General features: G+C 41.1%; 1 protein-coding gene across 9 annotated transcripts in view; it reads right to left on the reverse strand.

The window, feature by feature from the left end:
- Positions 1 to 2,620, reverse strand: part of LOC103788187 (uncharacterized) — a 245,189-nt gene extending 242,569 nt beyond the window's left edge. For all 9 annotated transcript variants that reach the window (XR_013527210.1, XR_013527206.1, XR_013527205.1 and 6 more), the window contains exon 1: positions 2,400 to 2,620. Coding sequence is in view for 6 of the 9 variants with exons in the window: in XM_078350504.1 (XP_078206630.1) it covers positions 2,400 to 2,406 (7 nt within the window). In the remaining 3 variants the exon portion in view is untranslated. The remainder of the gene's footprint in view (positions 1 to 2,399) is intronic.
- Positions 2,621 to 12,473: the final 9,853 nt, after the last annotated feature.

Below are 12,473 nucleotides of genomic sequence, written 5' to 3' on the forward strand. Positions count from 1 at the left end.
AAATTATTCATATTTACTGTATTAGAAATTAAAAGTGTAAATGTAAAAAATTCATTAGTTCACATATTTTCCAAAAGAAAAAGTGGTGTTGTTTTATATTCTTGCAAATCTCTTTCAAGTTTGGCTTAATTGAAGACATAGATTTTCTTATCTTCTTTTATATTCAGTCTGCAATAATATGTTGTTTAGTTGAAGTAGATGAAGAAAATTCTGCCTTATTCAGATATACCATGGAGAGAGAGTGAAATATTTTAACAGTGTTTTCAGATAGTTGTAGACAGTTCTCTCTCTCTCTCTCTCTCTCTCTCTCTCTCTCTCTCTGCTGTTACATCAAAACTTAACAAGTGGGAGTTTCTTTAATATTAACTGCATTGTGGGATCTGCAACTATATGAATAAACATTTTGTATTCACTTATATTAAAATTTACTAGTGCGTCTTGCATTTTAAATGTGTACCTTCTCCATGCATGGCTTTGTAACATGCATTTGGTCATCTGGGAAATATTGGTTCACTGACTTCGGACAGTCTTTCAAATGTTGGCACATTTCATTCTCAAACTCAAATTATCACATATTTCAACATCAAGACTAATCAAATCAGAAAAGTTTTAAGTACTGGGGAGCTGTTAAGTTCACGGTGGTGAATACACCTTTTCCAACATTCTAGTTTTTTTTATTGAATGCTTAAATTTTTGATTGGAAAAAGGTATTACTGGTTGTGCTGTTGAAGTGGCAGCTTCACTTTGTTCATTACTGAAAAAATGTCTGTGAAATACCCAGGTTTAAATACCTATAGTTTGTCTGTCCATTATTCTTCCAAAGAAATATTTGTTCCCTGAAAAGAGCAGTTGACTTAGTTTATATCTCAATTGTGCAACTACTTTTTCTCGACAACTATTTACTTCAGTAAACAGAAGAAGCACTTCATGCATATTTCTCATTTTGTCATGGAATAGGAAAAGATGTGTACTCATGGTTATAAATTTAATAAAATAAATAATAATTGAAGCTGCATCTTTAAGGCAAGCTAAAGAGAAACTTACTTTTTCTTTTGACTGTTATTCATGGCTGTGAAGAATATGGTCTGAGGTGGGTTCACTGCCTTAAACATGCTAAAGCCTCAGCAATTTTACCTTCTGGTGTGTTTTGCACATCAGTGCAAATGGCAACACAGGAGAAGTGGCAAACAATAGCTTAGTATTATTTTGAAAATAATCGGACCTTGTTTCTTCTCTGAAAGGATCTTAGAAATTCCTAGGGATTGCTGGATCACAACTTGAGAACTACTGACTGAAATAATTGGTTTCTGTGCTTCACCCCCTTTTTGCAGTCATCTTTCTTTACTAAGAGTAGAAAGGGTCTGCTTGTACTAGATCTAGACTGAAGATTTAAGAGGAGAGGCAGGATTTTTATATTTGACTTCAGTTCTTTCTGCAATCTCATTCTGCCTTCGGTTTAGACATTATCTCCTTTGATTCAGCAGGTGCCAGTGACCCAGTCAGAGGGACACAGAGCTAAGACTGGCGAATTGATCAAGTGCTGAAGCACAAGGTATAAAGCAAGAAGAAAGGAGAGCTGGGTCAGGAAAGTGCTAGAGGAAACAAGGGTTGAAGATAAACAGTATGAGAATTAAAGAAAGAGGACCAAGGAGGAGTGAGCAGGAAGGGAAAACAATGAAGAAAAACAAGGAGAGTAAGAGTAAAGAAAATAAGATGAAAGGAAGGGGGATCCTGTGGTAGGAGAGCATGATGTCATTTGCTAGGAAGACTGAATCAGGAGGTCTGGGTTCAGCAGGACCACATGCAGCTTCCATCCTTGCGAGAGTCAATATCTCCCCTGGGCCTCACATTTTTCCTTCTGCAAAATGAGATGGCTGAGGGGCAACAGAGGGTACTGGGGGCAGACAAGAAGGTCAGGATGGGCTTCCGGGAAGGTCCCTGAACTGCCCAAATTGTGAGTAAAATCCTGGGTGTTCACAGGTTTTTTTTGTAGGACAGGGAGTGGGTTGTTCTCGTGAGTTACTCAAAGGTTTCTTTACCAAACTGGATGAAGCCCCACCAGTTTGGATGGTTTATGATCTTTTGTGGCCCTAAAACTTTACTATTCTTGCACAGAAGTAGACCCTGCAAACTGATTCTTAAAATGATTTCCCAGCCTTGTGGTTTCACCATCATTGCCTTTGACCCTGAGCAAAACTCAACATGAAGTCTCTGACCTTATAACAATTTGTTTTTTCCTGTGTAGAAAAGAAAAACAATGCAACGACGATCCCTGAGTGTCCTGGACCCTTGTCACACGGCACTGCCTGGCAGGTAAAACAGGTGGAAAATCAGAATCCCTGGGAGTCATCCAGCCCAGCTGCTGCCCCTGTTGTGCATGCAAACAGAGGCGGCCTTACCCTGCATGCTACAGCCACAGCTCCTCTGGTCCCAGCTTGTTGACTTGGTCCCAGGGAAGGAGCAAAGCTGTCCAAGTCCAATGAATGGTCGGCAGTGGAAAACCAGTGTTGCTGTCTGTTGGCAGGCAGCGCGGCCGACACCACACTTGGTCAGCTCCCCACAAGCGGCGCTCCCCTTCCCCTGCCATGGCTAGCTTTGGCAGGCGTTGCCAGGCCTGACTGAGAACGCAGGAAGTTTTGGGTCACGGTGACCTCTAGTTGTTGATGCCAGATGAAATATGCCCTGGAGGTTCTCCAATGTCACATGGTGTGTGGAGCAAGAAAAGGCAGGGTTGCTCTTGCGCTGACAAAGTGGATTTTGGTTCCCAAATGGCACCCCTTGGGGAATAGGAGGGGTTGTGGGTGGGAAGCGGGGCGGGCAGGCCGAGCAGTGGTGTGAGAGTGGGCAAGGGAGAATTAGTCTTGCATTTTTCGTCTCCTTCAGCCTTCCAGGAAGCCACTTCCTCCTGGAGGTGGAGGCATACCCCCAGATCTGTGGCATGGGAATTTGGGGAAAACTTTCTGCGGTGTTTTAGTTGTGTATGTGGTGGTAGGGGTAGATTTCTCCCTCTATACTTGCTGGGCCTCATAGCTGGATGAATGCTATGTAATATGTGGGGCCTGACCTGGAGCCCCCATAGCTCAATTGCTTAAAATGGAAAGCAAGTCAAAGACCCAGATTGGTTTTCAGTTACTACCTGGGAAAATGATAATGTCCCTTTCCCTCCTGCTGAAATCTCTCTCCATCTTGTTTACACATGTTGGGTTATCTAGTCCTGTTTTTCTGAATTCCAAGCACCTAGAGGAGGCTCAGTGGTTCCCAAAGGAGACCTCTATCAGAGGGTCCAGTGATAGACACCTGTCTTTTGTCCCACATAGGTCCAACATGCCTCAATACAATCTCTATGCCTTCTCCTGGGCAGGAGGATGAGGCTTGGCTACATTTGCTTTCAAGAATCAGGAAGAGAGGAGTGAAAGAGAAACAGCTGAAAAGAAGGAGCCAAATAAAAAACGAGATCCAGCTGGAGGAGTTCAAGCTCGATAAGCAGGCTTGAAAAAGAGGTCAGGCCCCAGGAGCTGGGCTGGAGCAGCGAGGAGTGTTTTTTCCAAGGGAAGATGACTGCCTGAGAGGTAGGTGGGCTCTAGTCCACTGCCCCACACCCAGCTTCAGTTGCCACAAGGAGGCCTTTCCAGTTTTCCCTCATTCTCCCCTGAAGGCCAAATTGCCTCAGCTGCATTGAAATGGAGATAGAAAGGGTATGTCTGAGATCTAGAGGGAAAGTATCCTTGGGAAAAATGAAACATCATTCAAGGGTCATCTCCAATCTCACCTCCTCCAAGAATCCTTGCGAAATCTCTCGTGGATCTTGGCTGTCTCTCCACTCTCCTCCATAGCACTTCATGTGTTAGTTCTAGGATACATCTGTAACTGTCACATATGAATTATTTGGTAATGGTAGTGACAGAATATTTGTACAGTGTGTCTTCTCTTCCAAAATGTATTACTTTTGCAGACAGTAACTCATTTGCTCTCAGTAATGACCCTGAAAAGTAGCGAGTAGTTATTGATAGTTGGCTTTATTTAGAGGTATGGTGGTACAGAGAGCACAGACCTTGGCTCTGCTAGATTAAGGCTTAAAATATAAACCTTGTGATGAGAGCTTGGATAGCCTCCTTGACCAGTTTAGACAGCCGTTGGCCCCACCAAGAGAAATCTGTGCCCTCTCATCTGCCAGTGGGACCACTGTGGCTTCCACCACAAGCTAAGTTTCTGATAAGAGAAAGTCCTGCCTTGCATATCCAGAAAAACATTAGCTTGGAGGCATCATATTTTCACAACATACTATTTGGAACTCTGAGCAAATGCTATGGTTTTCTAGCATGAAAACAACTTTATCCCAAAGTTTCTTTTGGAAATTTGAAGGCCATGCACTCTGCCAGGCCTCACATTCCAGCTCTCCTTGGCAGCCATGCCCTTTTGGTCATTACAGCTCCTCTGTCACATACCTGCATCTGTGTCCTGCTTTGATTTCTCTTCTCTTTCCCTCCCGCATCCTCCCCCTTCCAACTCTTTGCATAGTACCCTTGAAGTTCACCTGTTATGCCAGTGAACCCTCATATTTTCAGTCTCTTTATATATTTCCTCCCCTATCTTGTGCCGTAATTGAAACCTGGTCTCCCTAGGGATACCGTTGTTTGGAAGAGCTATGTAACTTTTTCTTATGTCACACATTACTGTTCCAAAACATTATTCTTCCTGCCATTTAACATTTCTCTTTAAAAAACAATAAGGTATTTGGCTAAACCGTCTGAGTTCTCCACATTTCACACTCACCCCGCGCTGTCCACCATGGACTCTGTCAACCATGGACCTCTTAATTTCTCTCCACATTCGTTGACTATTTAAACACACAATTTGCAATTCTCCATCTTTGTTTTCAGCCCTACCATTGTTCTGGATGGTCAAGATTCAGGACCATTCCAATTCCTTGACTTTCACAAACTTCAGGATCTCACTTTCTAACTAAAAGCCTTGATCACTGCATGTCTCACCCCCTTCATCTGTTCTCTGATATCTTTTAGAGTCCTTGAGCTGTCTGCCCAACCTTCTTCAATCTAACTTTTTTGTTGTTTTCTTTTTAAACTAATAATGAAAATAACAGCAAATATTTACTGAGTACTCACTATTCACTGTGCTGCGTGACCAGATTTTTACATCCATCTTCTTAATTGCTATATACAACACTACAAGTTTGGTGCTATGTTTGTTTTTGAAGATGAGACAACTAAGAAATAGAGGTATTTAAAATTTCAGTTTAAATCATGTAGCTACTAGTAAGCATCGGAGTTGGGATTTGGGCTCAAATATTCTAGCTCTAGAGGGGATATTACTACCATGTTCCTCATCTCTCTAACTCGAAAGTCTTTGTTTTGGAGTTTCAACCTCGGTCATCCTTTTCATCCCACACACTCTTTCCAAATGTCCTGGTCATGTGCTCCTATATTCAGCTAGTCCCCAATTCTGTAATTTCAGTGTTATTGCAGAAAGCACTCCCCCTAGCCTCTCTTTGGCCTGTTTTCTCATCTGGGAAATAAGAGTAATGACAGCACCTACCTTCTAGGGCTGTCTGTAGTCAGCAAATGTATAGAAAAAGCTGACTTACCTCCAGACCCAGCTTCTTCTTCTTTTTTTGTTTTTTTTTTTTTTCTAAGACAGAGTCTTGCTCTGTCGCCAGGCTGGAGTACAGTGGCAGGATATTGGCTCACCGCAACCTCCGCCTCCTGGGTTCAAGCCATTCTCCTGCTTCAGCCTCTCAAGTAGCTGGGACTACAGGCACATGCCACCACGCCCAGCTAAGTTTTGTATTTTTAGTAGAGACTGAGTTTCACCGTGCTGGCCAGGATGGTCTTGATCTTTTGACCTCATGATCCTCCTGCCTTGGCCTTTCAAAGTGCTGGGATTACAGGCATGAGCCACCGCCCCTGGCTCAGAGCCAGCTTCTTATTCTCCATCTACATTTCTATTTGAATGGCCCACAGGCATCTCACACACAACATGTACCAAGCTACATTTGCCATGCCTCACATGTTTAAAATTGGTGGCTTTTCCTTTTATCCATCCAGTTTTCCTATGAATAGTTTTTTTTTTTCTTGGCCCTACATGTGTCTTTAAGTTCTGTTTGAAAGTTCTAGTATGTATATTGACTCTATTGACTAAATTCAGGGCCTCATCCCTTTACATCTGAATAATTACCATGTTTTCCTACCTGGAATTCCTGCTTCTACTTTTTATAGCTTAGAGAGAGAAATTTTTTTTAAAGGAATCAGATGATATTTATTCTGTTTGCTTAAAATTCTTCCATGGCTCCCCAAAGATTTTAGGATATAGTTCAAATTTCTTAATTTATTGTTTTTTTAAAAAATCTTTATCTTGCTTTTCTGCTTCATCATATTAATATTTCTTGCCATTTTTCCTAACATGTATTTTGCCCAATCATGGGGAACTTCTTGTAGGTCTTCAAATGCCAGTGGCTACCAAAGCTCATTGCACTTGTAAATGCTGATTTTTCTCTTCATCCCTCCTTGCTCTGGCTAACGTCCTCTTTAGCTTGAAGTCTCAACTCAGGCATCATCTTTTGCAGAAATACATTTTGCCTGATGCCCGTAGTTTATTTTGGTGCTTTATCTGTAATTCCAGAGCATCTGGTACCCATTTCTGCCAATCAGTTAACACTCCACATCCTGGTTCTCATCTTTACTTTGCCTCCAAATACCCAGCGCCAAGGCAGCAAACAGCAGCCCAGGGACCAAAGTCATCCTGCCACCTGTTTTTGTAAATAAAGTTTTATTGGAACACAAGCATGCCTATTCGGTGTTCTCTATGGGTGATTTTGGATAAAAAGAGCAGAGTTTAATGGTTGTGACAGTCTATATACTCCCCAAAGCTAAAATATTTACTATTTGACCTTTTTCAGAAAATGTTTGCAGTCCCCTTTCATCCATCACTCTGCTCACTATATCAAAATTCTTCGCCAGAGATGCCCAGGCCCTGAGGGAGAAAGTTAATCAAGATCTTGCAGAGGGGGAGTGTCAAGGGAAAATGATAGTTGGATGATTCAGATACACAACCTAGGGGAGCATGTTCTACCCTACACCACTGACAGTCATTCCATGTGTCCTTTTGAAACATTTCTTACATATCATGAGATAGAGACTGTGTGTGTGTTTTTCAATCTTCTGGCTTACATGTCTAGCACGGTGACAGGCTATTAGAAGTAAAAACAAGTAAGTCAAAAAACAAGCCCAAAAGCCAAGCTCACAGAGAAGCAATTTTGAAGGATGCTGGGATATAATCAGAGGTCTAAGGCAGAGGTGAACACCCAGTTCTTGAAAAGACACAGCAATGATGCAGAGTAATGACTGTCATCAGGAAACAGCCTCTGTCTCATGTCTCTGCTGTTTCGCATCATGTCACCTTCATTTTTCCCTTTCACCATAGACTTCTTCTAGCTGGCAAAAACATGGCTCTCCACAGTTCCTGAGTTTTTCATTTTATAGTTTTTGGTTATTGATGAGCCTTTATCCTGACTTTCTCTTAGTCCCATATTCCAAAATACTAAGTCTGTTTACCATTGATATGGTCAAGGGAGAGGGTGAGAAAATAGAAATGTTAGTGATACTTATGGATAGATTAAAGATAGGGGATGACCCAAGAAGGGAAGAGGAACTGTTCCCAGAATAAGGGAGAGCTACATAAAGAAATAGGTGCCACCCACAGTAGCACTTAGGAGGTGCTTAACTGATGTATGTTGACTCAATAAGTGAATAAAGAAGTTAACCTCTTTGAGTCTCTTCTTCTGTGTGATGAGAATAGTGTCTACCTCACAGGCCTGTATAGATGATAATGCATTAACTACAGGGCTTGGCAGGTAGTAGATATTCAGTAAATGCCACCTAAATAGCCTAGCAATCATCTGGAATGGAATTGCAAAGGGAAATTAAGGGAGAACTTATTATAAAAGGTTCTCTTTTAAAATTCGATCAGCATGATTATCCAATAATTTTTTGTTTTTTTTGAGACGGATTTTTGCTGTTGTTACCCAGGCTGGAGTGCAGTAGTGCGATCTCAGCTCACCACAACCTCCGCCTCCTGGGTTCAGGCAATTCTCCTGCCTCAGCCTCCCGAGTAGCTGGGTTTACGGGTGTGAGCCACCACAATTGGGTAATTTTTGTATTTTTAGTAGAGATGGGATTTCATCATCTTGGCCAGGCTGTTTTCAAAGTTCTGACCTCAAGATCCACCTGCCTCAGCCTCCCAAAGTGCTAGGATTACAAGCATGAGCCACCATGCCCAGCCCCAGTAAATTTTAATCAAACTATATGTCCCATCTTATCTTCTAATCATACTTAAGTCAGCATAAATATTAGCCCAGGACTCTTACTCGGCTCAGTCTGAGTTGGCACATTTCTTAAGGGAAACTGTAGTGTATCAGAACAAAGCCCTGATTTGCACCTATAAGAGACTATATTTATTTGTTCAGAAGATGAGCAGAAACTGGAGGTTAAGAAACCCTGGCCTACTAGATCAATATCTACTGCTTCATGAATTGACCTCCAGCTTCCCTCTTTTTTTTTTTTTAATTGCATTTTAGGTTTTGGGGTACATGTGCAGAACGTGCAAGACAGTTGCATAGGTACACACATGGCAGTGTGTTTTGCTTCCTTTCTCCCCTTCACCCACATTTGTCATTTTTCCCCAGGCTACCCCTCCCGAGCTCCCCCCCCTGCTGACCCTCCCCTTTTCCCCCCAATAGACCCCAGTGTTTAGTACTCCCCTCCCTGTGTCCATGTGTTCTTATTTTTCATCACCCGCCTATGAGTGAGAATATGCGGTGTTTCATTTTCTGTTCTTGTGTCAGTTTGCTGAGAATGATGTTCTCCAGATTCATCCATGGCCCTACAAACGACACAAACTCATCATTTCTGATTGCTGCCTAATATTCCATGGTGTGTATGTGCCACAATTTTCCAATCCAGTCTATCATCAATGGGCATTTGGGTTCATTCCAGGTCTTTGCTATTGTAAACAGTGCTGCAATGAACATTCGTGTACGTGTGTCCTTATAGTAGAACGATTTATAGTCCTTTGGATATATACCCAGTAATGGGATTGCTGGGTCAAATGGAATTTCTATTTCTAAGGCCTTGAGGAATCGCCACACTGTCCTCCACAATGGTTGAACTAATTTACACTCCCACCAACAGTGTAAAAGTGTTCCTTTTTCTCCACAGCCTCTCCAGCATCTGTTGTCTCCAGATTTTTTAATGATCGCCATTCTAACTGGCGTGAGATGGTATCTCAATGTGGTTTTGATTTGCATCTCTCTAATGACCAGTGATGATGAGCATTTTTTCATATGTTTGTTGGCCTCATATATGTCTTCTTTTGTAAAGTGTCTGTTCATATCCTTCGCCCATTTTTGAATGGGCTTGTTTGTTTTTTCCTGTAAATCTGTTTGAGTACTTTGTAAATTCTGGATATCAGCCCTTTGTCAGATGGGTAAACTGCAAAAATATTTTCCCATTCTGTGGTTGCCGATTACTCTAGTGACTGTTTCTTTTGCCGTGCAGAAGCTGTGGAGTTTGATTAGGTCCCATTTGTCTATTTGGGCTTTTGTTGCCAATGCTTTTGGTGTTTTGTTCATGAAGTCCTTGCCTACTCCTATGTCCTGGTTGGTTTTGCCTAGATTTCCTTCTAGGGTTTTTATGGTGCCAGGTCTTATGTTTAAGTCTTTAATCCATCTGGAGTTAATTTTAGTGTACGGTGTCAGGAAGGGGTCCAGTTTCTGCTTTTTGCACATAGCTAGCCAGTTTTCCCAACACCATTTATTAAACAGGGAATCCTTTCCCCATTGCTTGTTTTTGTCAGGTTTATCAAAGATTGTATGGTTGTAGATATGTTGTGTTGCCTCTGATGCCTCTGTTTTGTTCCATTGGTCTATATCTCTGTTTTGGTACCAGTACCATGCTGTTTTGATTACTGTAGCCTTGTAGTATAGTTTGAAATCTGGTAGTGTGATGCCCCCGCTGTGTTCTTTTTGCTTAGAATTGACTTGGCTATGCGGGCTCTCTTTTGGTTCCATATGAAGTTCATGGTGGGTTTTTCCAGTTCTGTGAAGAAAGTCAATGGTAGCTTGATGGGGATAGCATTGATTCTGTAAATTACTTTGGGCAGTATAGCCATTTTCACGATATTCATTCTTCCTAACCATGAACATGGAATGTTTCTCCATCTGTTTGTGTCCTCTCTTATTTCATTGAGCAGTGGTTTGTAGTTTTCCTTGAAGAGGTCCCTTACATTCCTTGTGAGTTGTATTCCTAGGTATTTTATTCTTTTTGTAGCAATTTTGAATGGCAGTTCGCTCTTGATTTGGCTTTCTTTAAGTCTGTTATTGGTGTAGAGGAATGCTTGTGATTTTTGCACATTGATTTTATATCCTGAGACTTTGCTGAAGTTGCTTATCAGTTTCAGGAGTTTTTGGGCTGAGGCGATGGGGTTTTCTAGGTATACTATCATGTCATCTGCAAATAGAGACAATTTGGCTTCCATCTTTCCTATTTGAATACCCTTTATTTCTTTTTCTTGCCTGATTGCTCTGGCTAGAACTTCTAGTACTATATTGAATAGGAGTGGTGAGAGAGGGCATCCTTGTCTAGTGCTGGATTTCAAAGGGGATGCTTCCAGTTTTTGCCCATTCAGTATGATATTGGCTGTTGGTTTGTCGTAAATAGCTTTTATTACTTTGAGATACGTTCCATCGATACCAAGTTTATTGAGGGTTTTTAGCATAAAGGGCTGTTGAATTTTGTCAAATGCCTTCTCTGCCTCAATTGAGATGATCATGTGGTTTTTGTTTTTGGTTCTGTTTATGTGGTGAATTACGTTTATAGACTTGTGTATGTTGAACCAGCCTTGCATCCCCGGGATGAATCCTACTTGATCATGATGGATACATTTTTTGATTTGCTGTTGCAATCGGCTTGCCAATATTTTATTGAAGATTTTTGCATCTATGTTCATCATGGATATTGGCCTGAAGTTTTCTTTTCTTGTTGGGTCTCTGCCGGGTTTTGGTATCAGGATGATGTTGGTCTCATAAAATTATATAGGAAGGTTCCCTCTTTTTGGATTATTTGGAATAGTTTCAGAAGGAATGGTATCAGCTCCTCTTTGTGTGTCTGGTAGAATTCGGCTGTGAACCCATCTGGACCTGGGCTTTTTTTGTGTGGTAGGCTCTTAATTGCTGCCTCGACTTCTGACCTTGTTATTGATTTATTCATAGTTTCAGCTTCCTCCTGGTTTAGGCTTGGGAGGACACAGGAGTCCAGGAATTTATCCATTTCTTCCAGGTTTACTAGTTTATGTGCATAGAGTTGTTTGTATTATTCTCTGATGATGGTTTGAATTTCTGTGGAATCTGTGGTGATTTCCCCTTTATCATTTTTTATTGCATCTATTTGGTTGTTCTCTCTTTTCTTTTTTATCAATCTGGCTAGTGGTTTGTCTATTTTGTTGATCTTTTCAAAAAACCAGCTCTTGGATTTATTGATTTTTTTGAAGGGTTTTTTTTGTCTTTATCTCCTTCAGTTCTGCTCTGATCTTAGTTATTTCTTGTCTTCTGCTAGGTTTTGAGTTTTTTTGATCTTGCTCCTCTAACTCTTTCAATTTTGATGATAGGGTGTCAATTTTGGATCTCCCAGCTTCCCTCTTAACCAAACTAGCTCACACAACATATACCCACATGAACTATTAATTCGTGCATTTTCTTGGATATTCCTCTTTTCTTTGGACACTCTTGCTCTTTGTCTTATATTAAAATGCCTTCCTCTGCCCTGTTACCATCACCTGCATGACTTCTCAATCTTCAGTGTCTACTCTGCTTCCGTAACTTTACTGACCCAGCCCCATCAGCTTTGAGGAATCATGATTCAAGTGTTTCCAAGACCTTATACAAAATACTTTGGCACAAGTCAGGTACTCGGGTTCTTCTACCCTAATTCTCTAACCAAACTGTTTCTTCTAAATGCATGCTGAGAAATGCTAATGATTTCCAATAAAATTTGTCTTCCTGGCTCAGAAGTTTGCAGAAACCATTTATAGTTTACAAAGTTGTCTATAACTCTCTGTTATTAAGGACATCCCACTCCTGATCAGAATTTCTAATTAAGCAATACTTTGGAGAGATGAAACTTAACTTTTCCTGAGAATCCTAAACCTTTCTGTGTTAAGGAGGATTTTCTCAATGGTATGTCTCAGTGTTAGAAGAAACTTTAAAGGTTACTCATTATGTTGGTCCTGAAAAGTATCTGAATCTTCTCTATGTGGCCCTCAGAGGGAGTGTAATCTGTACTGAAATTTATGGCTTACTATTGACTTCCAGAGGAATACCTATTTCTTCACCCTGACATATTAAACAACTCCCACTATCATTTCTTTTTCATGCATTGAGGCACATTTTTCTCCCCCTGCTAACT

Source organism: Callithrix jacchus, chromosome 15, assembly GCF_049354715.1.
Source record: "Callithrix jacchus isolate 240 chromosome 15, calJac240_pri, whole genome shotgun sequence".
NCBI lineage: Eukaryota > Metazoa > Chordata > Mammalia > Primates > Cebidae > Callithrix > Callithrix jacchus.